Consider the following 22,479-nt stretch of genomic DNA (forward strand, 5'->3'; position numbering starts at 1 on the left):
CAAGTGCCACGGGATATTTAAGCAAAAAAAAAAACATCCAAATAGCCTCCAGACTCCAGAGTACGGTATTTAAAAATGATATGAAGCTATCACCAATAGCGCAAGCATGGGTAATATGAGAGTTCAGAACTTCAGAAAGTCATACAGTCAGTGTTGTCCAAGCCGGCGCTGAGGTCGGTTGTAGCGCATCGTATTTGCTAAGTGCCCTCCTGCGTCTTGTAGATAATGCTCATTTTCACAAGATCTTTGTTTCTGAAAAGCTCAAACTGCTTGGAAATAATGGTAAGAGTAAACATGGATATTATTTACCTTAAAATGTATGTTTGTACATCTACAGATTACAAACAACGTAGGCTATACTAGCTTTACTTGCTTGCTGCAGTGTCACTGCTAGTAGTGTAGTTCACCGTAGTTGAGTTACTTGAGTGTCAGACAAATGGCAGTTCAGCACCCACCATGACCTTGAATTCTATCTACCTCTGCCCGTTTGTTGAATTGATAACACTATAGCTTTAGTTTCTTTGTCTAATGTCCTTCCTATACCTTATTGATCGTAGTTAGATCGTCTACAGATTACAAACAACGTGGGCAACGTGGCTATACTAGCTTTACTTGCTTGCTGCTAACCTGCTATATACTAATATAGTGGCTGAGCAGAGAGTTTTCTAGACTCTCCCTCAAGTTCATTTTTGAGTCCTGTAAGTAGACCAGTGAAGTATCCTGGATACCAGCATTATCATACTTAAGAAATTAGTTTAAATCTTGGTAAATGAGGAAATTAAATAATATAGGCCTACGTTTAAAAATTACTTTTTAAAGACAACACTTCTAAAGAATCCAGTGTCTTCAGTCGTAAAGATGTACAATGAATTTCTCATTTTACTTTCAATTATTAAAAAAATTAGTTTATCATATTTTTTGATATATAATTTTTTTTCAAAATTATTTATTCTGTCAATTGGACAATTGATTCATGCATTGCCTCTGACTTCACACAAGTGTGCAAAATTTCAGATCAATTGGACAGGTAAAAGTGTGTCAAATATCAGTTATAAGATTTGTAGCTGACAAAATTATTTTTTCAATTTTTTAACGTTGAAAAAAATAAAGAGAAGTGTTGTAATAAAAATGAACTGATTCTAAAAAATATCTGGTTTGTCAATAACTCGATATGTGTGCCGATGCCCGATAGTGGCAAAGCAGAGATTTTTTTAGACTCTTCCTCAAGTTCCTTTTTGAGTCCTATAAGTATACCAGTAAAGTATCTTAGATACGTACCAGAATTATCATACATAAGAAATCTGTTAAAATCTTGAGTAAATGAGGAAATTAAAAATGAACTGATTCTAAAAACTCACTGGTTTGCCACTATGCTGCAGTGACTGTAGCAGTGTAGTTCACAGTAGTTGAGTGTCAGACAAATGGCAGTTTAGCAAGCCCACCATGACCTTGAATTCTATCTACCTCTGCCCGTTTGTTGAATTGATAACACTATAGCTTTAGTTTCTTTGTCTAATGTCTTTCCTATACCTTATTGATCGTAGTTGCTGTTTAAAGGCTCGTCATACTAACCGCAGACCGCTCAGCTAAATTATGAATTTATTTCCAATGCATTTTTACAATACTTATAGCTGAAAACTTGGGTCCGTCACCATCAGTGGGTCTTTCTATCTTTGATCATAATATAATTATTTACAGATGAACTCAAGAAGAGCAATGTGTTCTCTAGCTGGGCTTCATGGCAGAAAACTTCAAGAGCCTTGGTTGATGAAAAATCTGGCTTTTATTAATGGCAAATTTGTTGGTGCCAAGTCTGGAAAAACTTTTGAAGTAGACAATCCAGCCAGTGGAAAGGTAAGTAATAAGTGTTTGTGTCTAAAGAATAGATGACAGTTTTCTTGTTGTCTTATCACTTGTCTTATTCTAGATCCCATGATTTACTATGAGTAATGAGTGTATGATGACTGATAAGGCAATCATGTGGGACTGGGTGGTATCCACAATACCAGTACTAACACTGCTCATGTAAAAAATAGCTCTGGGCTTCAAATCATGACAAATTGGTATCTCTTATTAAAGAGATTCTAATTTATCTGATTAAATTATAGGACATTTTTCTCAAACCTACATGATTTCTATTGTAATACAAACATTTATTTAAGGATGAATTTTAAGCTATAAAATTTCAATTATAACTATGAGGTGAGAGGCCATGAAAAATTTTCTGGGATTTTTTATAATTAAACCTGAAACTTGTATATATCATATTGTATATTATATGGTATCATCATCACCTCTTTTGATGTAAATGGCTTGTATTTTGTCCTGAAAATTGTTTTGGTGTAAAATTCTCTTCTATTGAGGTTGTAGCATTAGTGTTTAAAATCTCATTTTTTTTCAATTTTATTGGATTTCTTTATTTTATTTGTTACCAATTTAACACCATCAGATTATTGGTGAAGTGCCTGCCATGGATGCTTCTGACACCAAGGAAGCCATTGCTGCTGCTCATGCTGCCTTCGCCACCTGGAAGAACACTACTGCAAAGGTCAATGGCCGAATTCAATATTACTTTACTTCCATACAAAACAGCTGTGTTGCTCTTCATATTTGTCTTTGTATTGTAATGCTTCAAGACTTGCCCTTGCAATTGTCTCAAACTGTTTGCTGTACAGCTTTGCAACATATATTTTTGGGGCGTAATTATTGTGATAATTCATAATTTGTTGACTATAATTAAGTACTCATAACCCACAAGCCAAAAATTGATTATTTGTGTTATTGAAATATCCTCCAAAGATCACACCCTGCTTTAATTATTTTTAACATAAATTTTGTATACTTAACAGCATGTTTGGTGCAGGAACGAAGCAAGCTGTTGAGGCGGTGGTTCACGCTGCTGGAGGAGCACAAGGAAGACCTTGCCATCATCCTAACTGCTGAGGCAGGCAAGCCTCTTGCAGAGTCTCGTGGGGAAGTGGCATATGGAAGTTCGTTCCTTGAATTCTTTGCAGAGGAGGCTACAAGAATACATGTGAGCTTGAATTACCTCTTTACATAATTGAAGATCCCAAAGTAGAAGATCTCTTGACATAACTAAGATCCAATCTATCCCTATCAAACTATCTATATACAGTATCTCAAACACCTTACAGTGAGGGTGTTTCAGAAATTTCTACTTTAAATTGTTTTATAATACCAAGACTTGACTCCTGAGATAGTGTCAATTGTTTGTACGTATTTATTGCTTACAAGATATACTGTTTGCAGGGTGAAGTTTTGCAGCCAGCCTTGCCTAACCGAGAAATGTTATTAATCCGTCAACCTGTGGGAGTGGCTGGACTCATCACTCCTGTAAGGCTTTTTTTGAGGCTATATAATTAAATGTTTTACTTGTTTTTCTTCTATTTTCAATGTTCACCCATAGTAAACACTTGGCAAATAGGTCTCTGTGGTAAGCTGAGTTTATTTATTATGTCAGAACTCAAGAATTTTGTCCGCAGCTAAACTTATCTTCCAAACTTATTGGAATCATTAACTTATTTTCGTCATAAGTTTTCACTTTATCAGTTTCAGTGGCGGAGAAACTGTTGTAGTCACCGGGATTGAATTGACCTCAACAAAACACTTAATTTTCCAGTGAAAATGACTATTCACATGGATTTCCTAAAAAGGCTGTCAACAACTTAAGGCTGCTTAATGACAGTTGGGATGTGTTCCTATCACTCCCCAAATATTTCCACTCCAAGACACGATTTTGACTTTTTATTGAGTGTACAATCGTATTCTTCAAATGAGCATCAGTCGCTTTCTATACACTCTTCTTTCTACTGGTACCCAGAATGCTATGTACTAAACTAGTTATTTAATAATTACACACTGCTATGGAAATTTATATAAATATAAGTGACATTTTCTGTTAATCTCACTCGTGACCAGGAACCTGAAATGTTATTTCTGTTTTGAAGTGGAACTTCCCGAATGCTATGATCACGCGTAAGGCGGGGGCGGCCCTGGCAGCAGGCTGCACGTGTGTCGTGAAGCCTGCTGAAGACACGCCCTTCTCAGCCCTCGCTCTCGCTGCCCTTGCCGACAAGGCAGGCATTCCTCCAGGTCTGCCTTCGGGACGTGTCACAATTTAGTAATTTGCATCAAGTTTGTTAATGAACATATTATCACGTACTTGGTAATCTATTAGCTATAACATCCATTATTTATTTATACTATGACCCACAAATTATGTGTACTAATATTTAGTTTAGAAACCTACTATCGTGCTCCTGTAAGCGGTCAGCCATAAGATACATGACTTATTTATGCTATGACACACAATTTACGTGTACTCAAACACTCCTAAGAAAAGTGTGTTTTATATTGCTGTTATTCCAACCTTTTGAAATATTATTTGCATTTACTATGTTAAAATGCACTTTTATATCAAATTTACTGCAATTTTCTATGGCTGTATTTTTCAGTTTTGGGCATTTGCATGCATCATTCGTGTCAGTGGTTTGCGTTAGTCTTCTAGTTAATGTAAGCGATTGCACCATCAATTCTGGCTTATAATGTACAAAATTTTAAGCCATGACTTTTGATTCCTAAACAATTTCTTTTAGTTTTAATGAATAATAATATTTTATTTCCGTGAAACGACTGCACTGATTCATTAGATCACTTTTTCTTATATCCTTCTCATTTGAGGTAATAATTCCTGCAGGAGTGTTCAATGTCATCACATCCCTCAAGTCTGATGCCGCAGCCGTGGGCAATTTGCTCTGAAATGTAAGCGATTGCACCATCAATTCTGGTTTTGTATAATGTACAACATTTTAAGTGATGACTTTTGATTTTTGAACAATCTGTTTTTTTTTTTTTAGTTCTAATCAAATATACTATTTTATTTCTGTGAAACGACTGCACTGATTCATTTGATCACCTTCTGTCATATCCTTCTCATTTGAGGTAATAATTCCTGCAGGAGTGTTCAATGTCATCACATCCCTCAAGTCTGATGCTGCAGCCGTGGGCAATTTGCTCTGCACCAGCCCACTTGTGGCCGCCATCTCCTTCACTGGTGAGTCTCATGGCCGCCATATCTTTCACTGGTGAGTCTCATGCCGCCATCTCCTTCACTGGTGAGTCTCATGGCCGCCATCTCCTTCACTGGTGAGTCTCATGGCCGCCATCTCTTTCACTGGTGAGTCTCATGGCCGCCATCTCCTTCACTGGTGAGTCTCATGGCCGCCATAAGCGTGAACGGTGGAGCAACCGTCCTGCTTGGCGGCGCACCGCACACTGCGGGTGCGCTCTTCTACCAGCCCACGCTGCTCACTGACGTCACGCCTGACATGCCATGCGTCGCCACCGAGATATTCGGACCTGTTGTTGCTATCTCCAAGTACGTCCTTCTCGTTGATAACTTGCTACATTATCATATTAATAATTGTAACAATAGTGATTATTATTAACTTGAGACGGGGTCAGCTCAGATTAGGACATGTTGACCTAACGCCGATTCATAACCACCCGGCCAACTTGCCGACTGCGACCAGAATTTTCACTACTAATTGCGAATTTCGTACCCACATTTCACTGCTACAATCTTGGTGATCTCAACTACTCAGGCACTACGAGCTAAGAATTTATTTTTTGTGGAGAAATTATGATAATTGTAAACAACCAATGAATTGTTTTTCTAAGCTTTCACTTCTCCAGTTGATTGTATGCTGCAGAATTTCACGGAGCAGAAATGTGTTATATATAATAATAGCGGTTTCAGCGTTTATTAGGCCGTAGGCCTGTCGCCGATTCTTAACATCGCAGAACATCCACAGCAGGTTGCGGGCTCGAACTTCGCAACTCACTGCTACAATTCTGCTGTGCTTAACCGCCCGGCCTCCTCGCCGATTCTGACCAGAAACTGGCGCACAGAGCTGGGATCGAACCCGCGCCTCTCTGCGCCAATCCTGGCACTCTGAACTGTAACCACTGGGCCACCCTGCCCTTGCATATCTCATGGTTGTTAATGGTTTTGTTATGAATATTTGTATGATGTTGGCTGTCCTCGATCAGGTTTGAGACTGAAGAAGAAGCTCTCAGGATCGCCAACGACTGCAAGTCTGGCCTGGCAGGATACTTTATTTCCCAAGACGTGTCCCAGGTCAGTTCACCCTACGTGTCACCACCGCTAATTTTCATCGCAGATTCTGTTTTTTGATGCAATTTTTTGAGTAATTTTCATTACACTTTCTATATTACATGCAATTTGTTGAGCATATTTACATGAAGAATTCTTTCTTCTACTGTCTTTATTTTTTATCCTGTGAGTAGTACACGAGGAAAAGTACGATTAATTGAGTGTCGAATACTTAACCTTTTACTTTTCTTATGTGTGACGTGTCTTCGAAGTTCGTTTGAACTAGACGCCTCGATAAATGCTTCTTAGACTAAGAATAATAATACAATAAACAGGTGCAAATTTAGACAATTAAGCGTTATTCTTGCAAATTTAGATGTAATATCAAAATTTACAATATCAGGTTTGGCGCGTGGCGAGGCAGCTGGAGGTGGGCATGGTGGGCATCAACGAAGGCCTGATCTCTGCCGCAGAGGCCGCATTTGGTGGCATCAAGGAGTCTGGTCTTGGCAGAGAGGGCTCGAGTCACGGCATCGACGACTACACAGAGATCAAGTATCTCTGCATTGGCAACACGCATCTCTGAACACATGCTAGGTTACTCGCCGCTAGATAAATTCCCACTAGCTGGTGTAGCGAATACATGGCTAGTGTCGCACTAGTTAGTGTAGCGACTACGTGACTAGTGATACACTAGTTAGTGTACATGGCTAGTGGTGCAGTAGTAAGTGTCGCAAATACATGACTAGTGACGCACTAGTTAGTGCCACGAAAACATGGCTAAATGGCTAATGGCGCACAAGTTCGTGTATTGTAATGACTCCATTCATGCGAGTGATGAACGATCAATCCGGCTCGGTGCTAAATACAGAAGATTTTGCTTACGAATCAATAAAACGATGATTTTGTTCAAATTTAAGTGTGTCGGTATTAGCATTTATTCACTTTTTATTAGGTCATGACGACAGCCTTGATCGTGAAGTATTCATCAATACCAGTGTCCTCACTTTAAAGTATTCTTCAATACCCGTGTCAAAACTTTAATGAGTGCTGTAGTGTGACGGTATTGTAAACTTTTCTGTATTTTCAATTTACTTCTACAATTTATTAATTAACTACCTTGGAGTTGAATTTGAAGACTTATTTTTTGCGTTAAATCGAAGTAATTAAATCTACCGTTTTTAATTCTTTTACCATATTTCATACTTGTGTTCAGATTTCACTTATCAATATCATGTATTGATTACGACGTCACTATCCGTATCTTCTTATATCGAATAAACTCAAATATTGACTCGTTTTCACCTCAAACCATCTTCTTAGTCACGATTTTCGAGTCTATTGTTATGCATTAAAACGAACGACTCGCTCTATTATTTAAGGAGCTTACATTATTTCTCTCGTGTTCATGGAACATATTGCAGTGAATATATGCTACTTGCTGTAAACTTAAATCCCCTGGCAGCTGAATTTTGAACTTTGAGTCCCTGTATCCTGCCTACCACATCCCTGTATCCTGCCTACCGCATCCCTGTATCCTGACCATATTTGTCAGAATTGCTGCCCGTTTTTAGGGTCAATTTATGAATGACAATCGCAGAATATTCTTAATGATTGAACTCCTCGACTTTTATGATATTTTTACGAGTAAATCCATATTTTTTTGAATATTTGAGGTTATTTGTAAGTGACAAATACGTTGAGCCAAATTTATGGTAGAAATCAGAAAACACTTCATCTGTTAATTATTTTCCGTATCTATAGCCTTTAAATTTTTAATTCTATCTCAAAACTAAGTTAGTAAAGCTAAATTAGTGCGTTTGTTTGGTAGTTCTTCCTTGTATTAATCAGGTGTACAGTATACTGTTATCGCTTGAAATATTTTTATTTAAATAGTTTTAATGTTGAGTTCAGTTGTTGAACTGTTGCAGTAAAAATAATGTTAATGTGGAGCTACTGAAGATATTTGTTATGATGTTTCATTTTGTTTACATGTCGAGACCATCACGATTCAGTTGAATGTTATAAGTTGCTCTTCACATTCATTATCAATGGTCAAAAATACAATTTTTTCTTTGGATTATCCTCTTAATGGTTCAAAATGGAACAATAACAATGTTCCCATGATTTTCCATCTATCACTTTATTTCTTTGATTGTTAAACGTCTTTAAAATAATGAACTACGTTTCCTGTTGTTTTTATAATGATAAAGTTTATTGGGGTGAGTGACAAGTTATTGAATATGTGAATGAATGTTCACTGTTGTTGATGCGTGGGTGTGTTATGTGGCATTCCGTGGCATTCCTTGAGGCGATTGCGTTGTTTGTCATCGACTTCCTTTTGTCGTTGTAAATCTTAATTATTTTTGCCAGTTAAGCGTAGTTACCTAATGTTTGTTACTGAATCTTTTTTATCCATGATTTTGTAATAAATGTTAATTATCTAAGGTCAGTTAATGATTCTTAATTATATAAGGTTTGTTACTGTACTCGTGCAATATTTCGGTTATTGAGGTCTGTCAGTTTAAATAACAATATCAGAAGTTAATGTTGGTTACTGCCTTCTTATTCTGAGCCAAGTTAAGGGAGATCTCGCTCTTCAGTTGCTGCCTTCACCACATCATGACATTGTTCGAATTAATTAAGTATATTGTTACCAACTCGACTCTTTTGTATTGTATGTCCATACTCCATCCTACCCATTGACGTCTAAACAATGAACTCGCATTATATTTTGCATCATTCAGGTTTTATTCATTCTTCGATTAATATTACTCGTAAATGATGAGGCATTTAATGAGAATCCGGAGTGAAAGTCGATAAAAATTCTACCTATCGTTTCATTTAATCAAGAAGTGGCAGTTAAGGCCGGGTTCACGCCATACTGTCGGGCGCGCACCAGGCATATGCCGGTCAATGTCCAGTCCAACATTCTTTAATGCATTTCTATAGCAACATTTACACCAGCCGTGCAAGGCACCTGCCATGCCCATGGTGTGAATGCTTCTATGGAAATATATTAAAAGAATAATGGACTGGCATATGCCTGACACGTGACCGGCAGTATGGCGTGAACCCGGCCTTGAGTGATGAAGGGTTGAAACAAGCAATATCTTCATTGGATACTAAATATTTACTCGTTCTTAAACGTCTTGAATAAATAATTTACTACGAAAAGTAATGAAAAATAGAGATTTCTTAGCGACAATAAAGCCTACATTTTAAACATAAAAAACGAGAGGTGATGCCAAACTTGTCCTGCGTACTACTGACCGTTCTCTTACTGAATATTCCAACACATGATTTTTTCAGCTCTTATTTCAATATCGATTCATTGTTAATGTTTGATGGCATTTAAGAACTGGGGGAAGCTGCTGTTGTTGAGGCTTGTGCAGCAGTGGCAGCCCCCGGTGCCGGGCCCAAACTGATGGCGATTGGGGCTCCCAAAGTTGCCGCTCTTATACGGAAAAAGTTTATTTTGGCTGCTACGACGTCGGGAGAATCGTTATCAAAAATGAACTGCCTGAAGCGAGGGTCGACGAAGTCTCTGGGTTGAAAAGCCTCTGGTGTTTGCTGTGCTGTAGCTCGGCCATTGAAAGAGAAGGCGCCTGGAACTCTAACCGGTTGTCCCAAGATCAAGTTTGCAGCTGAGATCGGGGAACCGAAAGACGACGTGCTGAAAAATGTGGATTTGGTTGCTGGATCTACAAGCAAATTACCTTGGGCTGATGGAGGCTGACGTTTTATAGTAATGTCGTTAGATTCAAGCGTCTGCGTGGCAGCCTGGGAAGCAGTCGATCCAAGTTCAGGTTGAGTTGTAGCTGTGGCTTCATTGATAACAGCTTCTACAGTTGTGACAAGTTCAGCAACGGGCGCACTCACGGGAGAGTCAACGGCAGAATCGGACGAAACATCAGAGTGAGAGCTTGCGGAATCGACAACTGTCTCACTAGCGGATTTAACTACAGCCTCACTATCGAATTCAACTACAGCCTCACTAGTGGATTCAACTACAGCCTCACTAACTGAATCTACAACTGCCGTATTTGCCGAATCGGTGACCGACGCACTGATGGACTGGACAGCTGGAGCTTCGGTATCAGTTTCTTCAGTGACTACTTTGACAGTTGCTGCCGCCTGAATAGGCAAATCGGCTTCAGTTTGAGTTTCCTCAACTGCAGGCGAAGCTGGAAAAATAACAATTGCTGCGTTCGGAGGAACTGGTCCTGAGAGGGCGGCTTGGACAGCAGCCTTGGTTGCTGCATCTGACGAACTTGCCTCTACCCCGGCAGCGTCTCCTTTAGCCACTTGGGTTGTCTCTTCTTCGACTTTGGTAGCTACGGAGAGAGACTTACCGCGTAATTCAGGCGTGCTCTTCGTGGGTTTTGAGTTAATTTTTGTTTGCGAAAAGTCCTTTTCAACGACAGTCACTGCTGGTAAATCGTCTGCTTGCACTAAAACTTCATCAACATGTACAATTGCTTCTGTCTTTTCGTTTGTTCTTGCATTATCGGCCTCTTGCTGATTCGATTGTTGGACGTCAACAAAATCCACCACCGCTGGCTGTTCAAGCAAAGTTCCTGACAAAGAATCGGAGCTTTCTGGTGCTACAACTATCGTGTTTTTTCCAGCATTAGAATCGTCAGTAATTTCATCTCGGAAAATGTCAAGCTCAACATTACCAGTTTCTGCGTGGGTTTCGGCGTTCAACGTTGACGATACCACGGACGTCTCCGGAACCTCTTCGAGCGCAGAAGTCTTTTCAGTGTTCGGCTGACTTTCGGTAACTTCAGCATCACTTGCTTGATCGGCAGCCTGGAGGACCATGGCCACCACCGTGGACATGGCATCAGGCAGTGGAGTGTGAAGCTGACTGTCGTCTAAATCAATTTTCTTCGCCAATCTTTCCTCGGTAATCGCTGCGTTTTCTAATTCTGCTGCAACATCTGCCACTTCCTCAGCAACAGTTTGTTCAACAGCAACAGCAGCTTTAATATCACTCTTGATGGCTTCTGCGAGAGCAACTTGAGCTTTTTCTGCTGCAACTAAGGAAGCTTGCGCCACATCCTCTGGTGCTTCAACCTTAACTTCTGCAATAAAAGCGTCCAAAGCTTCCGCGGCCTCCGCAGCTTCGACAACTTCTGATTTTATTGCTTCTTCGACCTTCTTCTCGGATTCTACAAATTGAATGATTTCGGCTACGTCTCCCGTGAGTTTTTGTTCTTCTGTCACCGGAACGATTGCTTTCTCTTCGACTTTAATTGTGTCTTGTATTAAAACTGCTGGTGCAGGTTCTTCATGCTGCTGCCGAGGGGAGGAGGCTGGGGCAGGCACCACCACGGGAACCAATGTGTTGGGAGCGGCTAGGGGGTCCTTGAGGAATAACGGGACCAAGCGGGTGATGCTAGACCCGGAGCTGCCGATGACGGATAATTGCGGCGTGGGTGCCGACAAAGCTCCGGCAACGAGCACGACTGACAGCTGGAAAGCGGAAAGACAAATTTGAAATTATTTTAATGCGATTGCTTCCGAATTTATTTATTTTTCTTGAAATTTAAATTTATGTAATCATTACTCATTGCAAACCGTTGTATATTCCTTCAAAATGATGTTTTAAGCATTTTGCATATGAGATGAGGGTAAGGGATTGTGTTTCGAATAATCGACAAAAATACGATCAAAAATTAACGAAATATCAATACCATAGCCGGTTTGTGTTCGGGCTGAGAAAGTAAAGCTTAAGACGGAACTCACGATAACTATTACCTGCACCGCTATTTCACAGCGCAGAACTTTAGTTTTTTATTCTTTTCAAAAGTTGCGATCAAATTTCCCAGGCTTGTAACCTAAAACTAGGATTCTGATATATTCTGCTAATTAATTCATATCAAAACTAACATTAAAATGCTTGTTTCGGAATTACAGCAATTTTTTTCCCAAGCGCGCAATGAAAGTTTTTGAGTATTTTCTATCTAATATCTTTCGCTCCGTTATTGTCAGACAGTTTCTGAAAAATTTTAAACAAAATTCTCTTTTCTATGATGTTCATTTAATTAGAGAATTGCTTCTCAGACGTGAAATATTTTTCTTTTGTTGATAAAAGTTTACCTACTACAAAATGTTCTTTTTCAATTCATTTAAAATGAATGCTATAAATGAGAAAAATTTCATGGTTCCCTGGGATAACTTAAAAATTTTTATTTATTAAAAATTTGATTGGGGTATTGAGCCATCAACGTCAACAAATAAATACGTGAACTCGTAACAGGATAAATTTCCTCTCTTCCTGAAGCATTTGTTGAAAACTAATGTGCATCGATGTGAAAAATTTAGACGAAATCAGGTCATGAAGTTTAAGTTCTAGTTTATTTAAATATCAGTGTTTTCTTGTGTTTTGGTATTCTAGATGAATTGATTTATACAATTGAATACTTTATTGCTGACTTTGTTACTTCGATTTGCCGCTTCACCGGAAGATGTAAGAAATTTACATGTGCAGTTTGCTGCCATTGTACCATCATCACTGCACCAATGATTATCAACTATGGCTAATATTGTTATATAATAATACTAATTCAAACTCTGAGGATTGATTAATTATCATAGCCTAATTATTTAATGACAAGGCTTACTGCAAAAAAGGCTGTTTTTAATGTGACTTTTGTACTTAATACAAATTATACATGCAAACGTTTCGGCTATCACAGAAACTTGATACTCATGAATGAAACCCGTCAGCCTGACCTGCTTCTTCAATTTTCCATTGTATTTAAATCATTTTTTAACTTATTGAAAATACGCAAAAAAAGACGAACTAAGTTTTTAACAGAGTTTCATAGAAAAAAGTCTTGTAACTGTTCATAAAAGCCTTTCATATTTTATGCAGAAACATATACTAAAATGGCATCAGCTTTAATTCTCAACTCACAAATATTTTTTTGTATCAGAATTATCGATGTCGTGTTAATTATGACCGATCTGTTGATTATTCCTGAAGTAGAAGCTATCACTATTTAACGTTACCTTGGCATGATTCGCACTTAACAAAATGTTACGCAAAAAATACAATTTCATTTAAATTACTGTGATCATAGTTATGAATGACCTGGAGTAGCACGCACCATGAACTGCATCCTTGCTGAGTTGGACCAGCAATGAGTAAGGGTACCGCGTGGCGCTCCTTTATATAGGCGAGCTGTGGCCCCCCGGGTGTCAAGGTGGGCTTGCCCTATACCACGAGGTCCTGAGATGGCATCGCTCTCTGCACCTGCACGCCTTCACTACGCTCTTACAACGCTCCTAATGTCTAAATAACATGCGTTTAAATATTTATTTTTAAAGAGGACAGTGTCTCCGATGTTACACATGTACAAGGAATTTCTTATTTTATTTTTAGATATTAGGAAAAATTATTTTCATATTTTTCTTATGTTAAAAAATGTAAAATTATTCATTCTGTCAATTGATTCTTGCATTGTCTCCGACTTTACGCAAGTGTGCAAATTTTCATATCGATGTGACAGGTAGAAGTATGTTAAATATCGATTAGAAGAATTGAAGCAGACAAACAAACAAGCAAACAAACAAATAAACAACAAAGAGTGAAGTCAAAGAGAAGTGCTATAATTAAAACGCTTTCAGATTCTATATTCATTATTGACGCGTCTTTATATCAGACAACATGCAGAATTTAGACGACAAGTTAAAAATTTACCTTGAATTAAATGTACTTACATATTTGTATATACTTGAATAGTTTTTTATCTATTGAATAATCATCTAGAAAAATTCGGACTTCTATATCATCTTTCCGTAGACAAATAGCTAATTTCCAGGAAAGAGTCAACTTCATCGAAGAGTCAGCCTTCTCAGAAGCAAAAGCCCGTTTTTCGTGGAGAATAGTTTGCCGCTACCGAAAAAAATACGATGACTAATAATGTGAGTTTCAGGCAACCTTGAATCCTTGCCTCTAATAATTGTCCTCGTATATATTCGCTGGAAGCAAGACTTCTTCAGTAGCCCGTTCTGCTCGAGCTTACGAATACCTTCAGGAATTTGGTCTATAGTGTCTGATTTACTTGGAATCTCCTCTTGGTTATGCTTCGGTTTGTCTCAAGACTTGCTTCCGATTTTTTTTTGTGAATAATGAGTATGAACTTAAATGATGGGATCATCCAAGCAGAGATGGAATTATGAAAAAGTGGAATTAAAATGAAATTTGATGCATCCGTCGAATTATTACACATTGAGGCATCATTACATGAAATTCATAAATCGTCTTCTAGAATTATCTTCTGCAACACTTCTCTGCTAAAATAAGATTGTTTTCAGTTACATTTTGCAGACTTTGTTCAATAATTATCTAATCATAGAAATATTAAATGATTATCAATAATTATCTAATAAATTTATTCCACTTTTCCTCATTCTTTTGATCGCTCATTAACAGGATCCTGGATAACCGCATCTTGTTAACGGCACCGGAATTTTATCTTGTTTGATACGATCAAAATTTATTCACTTTAATTAAAATATATAAATTGTCACGATTCCATACACTAAAATCTAATGAAATAATGTCCCGATAGTGACACACTTTCTGACACACAACACGAACAGACAGTGGAAGCAGCAGTGGTGGGCAATTTTGCAAGCTAAATTGGGTTGGTGTGGCCATCACAAGGGCAAATAATGCATCGCCATTTGGACAAAATCTCTCTCAATTCTTTGAGTGTACTGGCATTTTCTCGGCTGAGTCACCTGATGAGTGGAAATATCGTGAGAAAGAATATACGTCAAGTCTGATGATAAAGGAAATGTCCATTAAAAGGTCTTCGCTGTAAATATAGAGCTCATTCACTCCGGCTCATGCACTCCGGCTCATGCACTCCGGCTCATGCACTCCGGCTCATGCACTCCGGCTCATGCACTCCGGCTCATCTGGCTCCGTATGCCATTACTGAGGCAGGTGCAGAAACCAGCGACTGGCTTGCCGCAGTGACGTCATTTTCTGACAATTGGTCGCCCGCGGTTCTTCGTTGTCATGCCTTTCTGAATAATGCTTTAAAAAAACAGTGTGACTTTTAGAAACAGCAATTTTGCAAGCTAAATTGGGTTGGTGTGGCCATCACAAGGGCAAATAATGCATCGCCATTTGGACAAAATCTCTCTCAATTCTTTGAGTGTACTGGCATTTTCTCGGCTGAGTCACCTGATGAGTGGAAATATCGTGAGAAAGAATATACGTCAAGTCTGATGATAAAGGAAATGTCCATTAAAAGGTCTTCGCTGTAAATATAGAGCTCATTCACTCCGGCTCATGCACTCCGGCTCATGCACTCCGGCTCATGCACTCCGGCTCATGCACTCCGGCTCATGCACTCCGGCTCATCTGGCTCCGTATGCCATTACTGAGGCAGGTGCAGAAACCAGCGACTGGCTTGCCGCAGTGACGTCATTTTCTGACAATTGGTCGCCCGCGGTTCTTCGTTGTCATGCCTTTAACTGAATAATGCTTTAAAAAAACAGTGTGACTTTTAGAAACATTTGAATTTAATAATGTAATTTGTTTTCATCATGCACTGTCCACTTCGCAATTAATATTTATTGCGCAATTATTTCGCATCATATTAGTCCAATTTTATTGGACCAATTTTTATCATGATTTCGTTTAAGTCATGATATATTTTCAGTATAACATAGAATTCGCTCTGCTTATCTATACGATTTCAACATAAATTATTCATAAAAAGCATTTAATTCTTCATGACCAGAAGTCAGTTGAAGCAGCCTTGACTCGTTACCGAATAACAGCTTCATTGAGGCTTGTTTTCAATTGTTATCCAAGGCGCTACCGTTACGGACACAATCTGAAGCCGTACGGTGGTCGATGTCTAATGAAAAAATTCAGGAAGTGAAGGATTTTTTAATTGACACGAACAACCGGGAACGGGGAAAAAAAAACCCGAAAAAAGAACGGGAAAAAATGGCCAAAAAAGGAAACCAATTAAGCAACGAACAAGGAAAAAACCAATTGCGCAGGTCCAAACTGCGTCAGAATGACACACATAAAAGCAAAAAGACTTGGGTTCACTCAAAATGCTTAATTCGTACAATTTCATCCCTTTTCGCTCGGTTGAATTTTTTAAAAGCGTTTCAATGTCGATAGCCTGCGCAGAGGCCGTTAAATTCAATACTTGTGATTATATGTGCGAGATTTTGTCACTGATAGCCGTACAAGTACGATAATTTTAATGTTAAAGACGTCGCTTGAGTAGTGAAACTAAAAATCAAGTTAATATATTTAATGTGGTCCAGGTGTGCCAAAATAATTCCTGGTATTGTGCCTGCCTCAGTGACAGTCATTACGAATTATTATTGTAACATAAGTTTTTTGTTAATTAATTCGATTGAAAAATCGAAATTAAAAGATTATGAATTCATATCTTCTAGTGCCTTCATTTCAATATAATTTCAAATACAGCTATAATAAATAATCGACGGTATCTTCTTTTTGTAGGTTGGCTTGCAGCCAAGTCGTAAAAACTGGCTGCCAACAATCTCAACGCCTGATCACTAACATGGACCAATAAACTTTTGAACTCTCCGTATAAACGAATAATCTTACTAAAACTTATGAGCGCCAATTTTATGGTTGATAAAATAAAACCCAATCTTTATTGATCTATATAGTTCTTTCATTTATTCTCCTATTTATTTTCCGCGTTGAGTCTTTTCTTTCTTTTCCTGTCAATGGAGTAGTTCCAGGATTTTCCATTGGTAAACTTGTGACTTGTAGAATTCATGACATTTCTTCACATTAACCAGTTCGAAGTTCATTAACTCCGCACTCTCGAAGTTCTGCAGCAGCAATCCTGATTGTGGCTGGGTTTTTAATTGTAAACCTAATAATTTAACTATGAACGTTGTTCAACATATTTAGTTTTAAATTGGAAACTAGGCATTGGTTCGATTTGTTTTTCCACTAATATCCATCTGGTAAATCTGGCATCGTTCACTGTTAAGGATACTATAAAAATCCCAGCTTTCTGAATCCCGTTAAAAATTTCTGTTTTTAAGTAGGCGTAATGTTAATTAAATTAAAGTTTTTTCGAACCAACTCATAGAACAACTCTCTCATTAAACTCTAGTTTCGAAGTTTGAAGGAAATTTGTTATAACTATATTCAGAATTTAATTTTTCTTTATGACCAAGAAACGCTAAAGTAAAATTTGTTTCCGAGCTCACCCTATCACTCCAAATTTTCAAATTTTTACCATACTCTATTCCTCCAATTAAAATAAAATTTCAGTCAAGATCTCATAAAAACAATAGTGAATATGTGTTCGTATGGCCTCTATATATAAAAAGCACCCAGCTGCAAAAAGATGAACATTCTAAGTATATTTATTACGAATAACTTGGTCCATCGTAGCAGTTCTTTTCAGTTTTGAGTCCGCTCATGATTTTCAGTAAAATATTTATTTTATTTTATGCTGTAATTTAATAACGGGTATATTTTCTCTCAATTTTCTAACACAAAGTTCAAGTTTTTAGAAATGTATTTCTAATTCATTTAAACCGCCAGCCTTCATCAGCATATTTTTCAGTGGAGAATCAATTATATGATTGAGCGGAAGTGTCCCAATAAACGCGACGTGTTCTGGACGTGTCGCAGGTCAGCCATGCGTTTCGAGCCTCGATTTCTCTTCGTTTTTATTGTCATCTCTACATTTTCGGCAGGTCATTTGTTAACGATCAAAAATTCAGTCGTGAAAAGTTTACCCTTTTTATCGTCGTAGTGATTATGTTGAGATGAGATGTTAGTATAGCCGAACCCGCTCAATATTTTGGTGTCTCAATGGTAGAAAATGATACATTTTATAAAAGCAAGAAATTTAAGTAAGAAATTTAATGAAAGTGATTTATTGAAAGCGAGAAATTTAATGGAAGCAAGAAATTTAATAGAAGCAAGAAATTTAATGGAAGGAAAAAATTTAATGAAAGCAAGAAATTTGTGACCCTTGCGAGTTGCTCAAAAAATTGCAAAAACGCAATTTTTAAATGCCATATCACCATGCTATACGTTGTAGCATATATGTATTGCCAGGCTATTATTGCCTTGAGGCCGGTCTCTTCATACAATATAAAATCTTTCGGTTGGACAACAAATTTCCTGGAACAATCACAATGAAGATTTATTTATCATGCAGTTCTAATCCGCTCAATTTTTTCTTAATCTTAAAGCCCACCGAATTTTGACATCGTCTCCACGATCTCATCCGCACCTTGTGGGGCGAGCGGTCAACCGCCCACGGAGGATTTTAATATAAAATATCAGAATGGCTGATGCACAAGCATTAAAATATCATAAGCGGATAATTAGTCATAGTACAGTATAGTATGGTATAGTATAGTATAGTATAGTATAGTATAGTATAGTATAGTATAGTATAGTATAGTATAGTATAGTATAGTATAGTATAGTATAGTATAGTATTGCATAGTATAGCATAGTATAGCATACATGTTTCGGCGCAGAAGAAATAGGCTCATGGCCTGTTGCCGATTCATGTACTTTTCGTGACTTGTTCACAAAAGATCTATTAACCGGCCATGTGACCAGATCTTTTCAAAACTTACGTTGGTTAAATATAAATATCTACTGGACTTTTATTCGGTCCGTGAGGTGCTAGGCATTTCAAGATACGACTTCATTACCTTGTATCGTCAGTTCTTGAATGCGTTCAAAGTCGTAGTCATACACGTGTGTCATACACGTGTGTGCTAATAAAAAGCTTCAGATTCACTATGATAGTCATACATGTGTGCATGCATGACAATCTATCTATGATTTGAGTCCACTTCATGACTAGTGTTGTTCAGATTAAGCACTTTAACCGGAAGCTCTTAATTCCAAATATCATAGACCGAGACCTGACAATCTTCGTTCAAACACATAACCACTCCGATGCCATCAATTTAATAATCTTTTGAAAGAAACCGCTTCATAAATTCAGATTAGCTCTATACATTTCTTAATATGTTCATACTCGTATGTATCTCCGGCATTGAATAGCAGCTAATAAGAGGCACTAGAGGAACTCTTTTTTTTTTACTATTTTCGACCCATAAAACAATAACTGTCGCTTTTTGAAGGCGACTACGATCGAATGCTTTAAGCTCGTCTTAAGCGTTTGGTGAATATTAATCCTGTCCTGAATCATAATCTGTCAGAAAATTAAAGTATTAACATGTACAAATAGTGACAGACATTCTGTACGTTGCACGTATACGCACTTTATAGCCGTGCTGAACTGGGTCAGAAAAACCCATGCACGCGCAAAAAGTGCATCGGTATTTGAACAAGTATCACTAATTTTCTGAGTGTAGCGACGTAGGGCAACAATACGAGCCGTGTTTATTTTTGTCTTCATCAATAACTGAGTCAGAGCGACACATCCTAAAAAACGCCTTGATTGTAGTTTTAATGTCATCACGCCTGCTACACAAATGCCATGGGTTAGCAGCGCGCGAACTCTGCATGAGCGCTGGTTATATTGAGCTCATAAAAAAGATCATGAATAAAATGGTATTGTGTTAATATTTTCAAGTATTACTTTCTGGTTCTTTATCAGTGAATTAGATATATGAAAATTTTGGCTTTCAAATGAACTGGATTAACGAGTAATCAATATTTATACAATACCAATCGACAGATATATTGTAAATAAATATATACCATACATGCGTGAATTCTAGATAATTTTCATCTAATACATACATTTTTGATGCAAGATACAAGTTTGTCAGGAAATAAGATACTTGTTTTATTAGTCGATTCACCATAGAACTCAACATTGTAAGGTTAACATTCATTCTGGCAAACCCACTAAAAGTTTAATTAAAACATTTTTTCCATATTTCTGTCATGGATGCAGATTTCAGACTAGACTAACTTCGTTTTAATGTCTTTATTGACATCACATAAAATGTTCATCGACCTCTAAACAGACACTAGGAAACGGAAGCGAGTCAAATTTGAATGATCAAAAACGTCGAAGGCTTACAATTGTGCCAAGCTTTAGTTTTTGCAGGCGGCTTTATCAGCAACGTCGAGCGTCCGAATCTTAGTACGCGTCATGAGTGGACGGTAGACATTTTATCGTGAATTTTGGTCGTCATGTGTTAGCTGTCAAAGGTACATGTCAGTCATGGTTGAAATAATGTATTAATTCAACCATGCACGTCAGTGCTGTCACGCTTAGTTTGTCTGATGGTAGAATTTGCTATCTTAATGAGCAAAAGAAGTCAATGAAGCAGCACCAAGATATATCCGGCATTATTGCGGATCTATTTCCTTGAAGTGATTATTTCAACATAACAGCAGGTCTTCTTTACGCAGGAAGAACTTGAAGGAAAACCTCAGCTTTGCGTACAAAGTTCATTTTATATCACAGGAACCGACGAACCGTCCACTGATCTTGAACGCATGTGTTCATTATGAAGGTTGGTGGATGAATTTATTATAACAATATGCATTTTAATTATCCTTGTCCAATTTGAATCGTCGAGAAGGTGAATATGTAATTGCTGGCTGCATCTCTGCATACGAACGCTTACTTGATTTAGCCCCACCTATATTTCAGGGTTTAAAAAATGACTGATCTTCCTCAGTGAGAGGATCTAACGGGGCTCTACATGATGTAAGCACTTGCTGATGACAAAGGTTAACTGATAGCGATGACAAGAAGGAGTGTGGACACCTTAAATCTACGATTGAGTTGCCGTTTGCGCAAGTAGAATTTTCTCTAGAGGATCCATTGAGCAATTCACATTAAATAATTTTAATGCGATTGATAAAAACTGATCTTAAATTGACACTTTTGAAATCTAGACCGCGCGCGAGGTATATTAATGGAACAATTACTCAGAAGGTTACAGACTCAAATGTTTCTCTCCGTAACAACATGAAACCAACTTAGTTGAGGTTTTCGCATATCTTCACATTCCCAATTGCTCCATATGAGAGAGGAATAAAGATGGGAGACTGAAGCAAGCTTTGAAGCACTCGATCGCCTCTTTTTACTCCTTTATATTGAGTTGAGATTTGATATTTTGAACGCATATGAAATACATCGTATAGTGTATACATTTGCAAGACTAGTTCAACGTTATTTTTTCGTAAATTTTCGCCTCTTCATTTTGTCGATTCAGTTACTTCAAACTTGCGTGAGTAGTTTGTGACTGAGCAAGATTCTGTTATAGCCTTTCTAATAATTTGAGTTGGGGATTATATGTTCTAGCTCGTCAAGAAAGAAAGTGTTATTTGAAATTCTCAATTACAGCCGAATTTTCTAAAAATATACTGTATTAACGCTTGAGTGCTATATATGTACTGATTGATTGCTATGCTTGCATTGATTGCACAATGAAAATGTATTGAATGAGCTCAATATCCATATTGATTGAGTGCAATCCTTGCATTTATAGTGTACTATGCGTGTTAAGCAGATCAATCAAAGTTAAATCAATTATATATACAAGATTTTTTTCATTGTTCGATCGCCTCTCGGTGTAGACCTCGAAGGCCACGACCAACACCTTCGAGATTATATCAGGGAAGTTGTTTCCTTGAGAGCGTGGCCTGAGATTGATGCCGCTGCGTAAACAGGAAGCGCTATAGTTTCTGAAGAGTATCCGTGTAGATAATTTCTTTATCGTATAGAATCCAGGCACTGTTATTAGCAAGCTGCATGGTTCATTTTATGTGAATAAACCAAGGTACTCAAGAAACACTAAATACTGTCCAAATGAGCCGGCAATTTGTAAAAAACGATTAACATGGTCGTGTTATGGTAAACGTCCCGACAAGTGTAAACATTGCATTCTAAAATGAATTTAATTCTTCTATCGAATAATACAGTATCAACCAATACAACCGTGGTAATAATTCAATGAAATGTCACAGGGGTGTGAGATTCAACTGGGATGTCGCGCGTTTGACACGCAGTCTTTAAATCTAGGAAGTATCGAAATGAATTAAATCATCCGAAAGCAAAAGAGAAAAAAGGCCTTACCTTAATCTCGCAGCAGTTCAGGCTTAGATTGATGCAAGCAAAATGAACATTTCCCCATACTCTGTTTTACCAAAGACTGTATATACGGGAATGCAAACGTAAACTCCGTAATTGTATGACGTGTGGATCATCACACTTCTGGCTGATCATGAGGTTTCACCGTGAAGTGAAAAAACGTTGATACCCATACATTTTTTGTCGGATCGATGGATATATTATTTATGAATATCCATGCCAGTTAAACAAAGCCCATGCAATCGTTAT

At 37.7% G+C, this 22,479-nt stretch overlaps 2 protein-coding genes across 2 annotated transcripts; one reads left to right on the forward strand and one right to left on the reverse strand.

Moving 5' to 3' along the window:
* The first annotated feature begins 27 nt into the window (after positions 1 to 27).
* Positions 28 to 8,799, forward strand: LOC108679507 (succinate-semialdehyde dehydrogenase, mitochondrial). The gene is made up of 10 exons (XM_018168135.2): positions 28 to 282; positions 1,699 to 1,854; positions 2,450 to 2,548; positions 2,864 to 3,034; positions 3,271 to 3,354; positions 3,969 to 4,113; positions 4,979 to 5,074; positions 5,203 to 5,398; positions 6,073 to 6,160; positions 6,540 to 8,799. The coding sequence occupies exons 1-10, from the start codon at positions 226 to 228 to the stop codon at positions 6,720 to 6,722; spliced, it is 1,275 nt and encodes a 424-aa protein (XP_018023624.1). The 5' UTR covers positions 28 to 225; the 3' UTR covers positions 6,723 to 8,799.
* A 449-nt stretch (positions 8,800 to 9,248) lies between these two features.
* LOC108679511 (calphotin) lies at positions 9,249 to 13,313 on the reverse strand. Its single transcript, XM_018168139.2, has 2 exons — positions 13,258 to 13,313; positions 9,249 to 11,617 (listed from the first exon to the last, which is right to left on the reverse strand). The coding sequence occupies exons 1-2, from the start codon at positions 13,267 to 13,269 to the stop codon at positions 9,491 to 9,493; spliced, it is 2,139 nt and encodes a 712-aa protein (XP_018023628.1). The 5' UTR covers positions 13,270 to 13,313; the 3' UTR covers positions 9,249 to 9,490.
* Positions 13,314 to 22,479: the final 9,166 nt, after the last annotated feature.

Source organism: Hyalella azteca, unplaced genomic scaffold (genome assembly GCF_000764305.2).
Source record: "Hyalella azteca isolate HAZT.00-mixed unplaced genomic scaffold, Hazt_2.0.2 contig1112, whole genome shotgun sequence".
In the NCBI taxonomy this organism is placed as follows: domain Eukaryota; kingdom Metazoa; phylum Arthropoda; class Malacostraca; order Amphipoda; family Hyalellidae; genus Hyalella; species Hyalella azteca.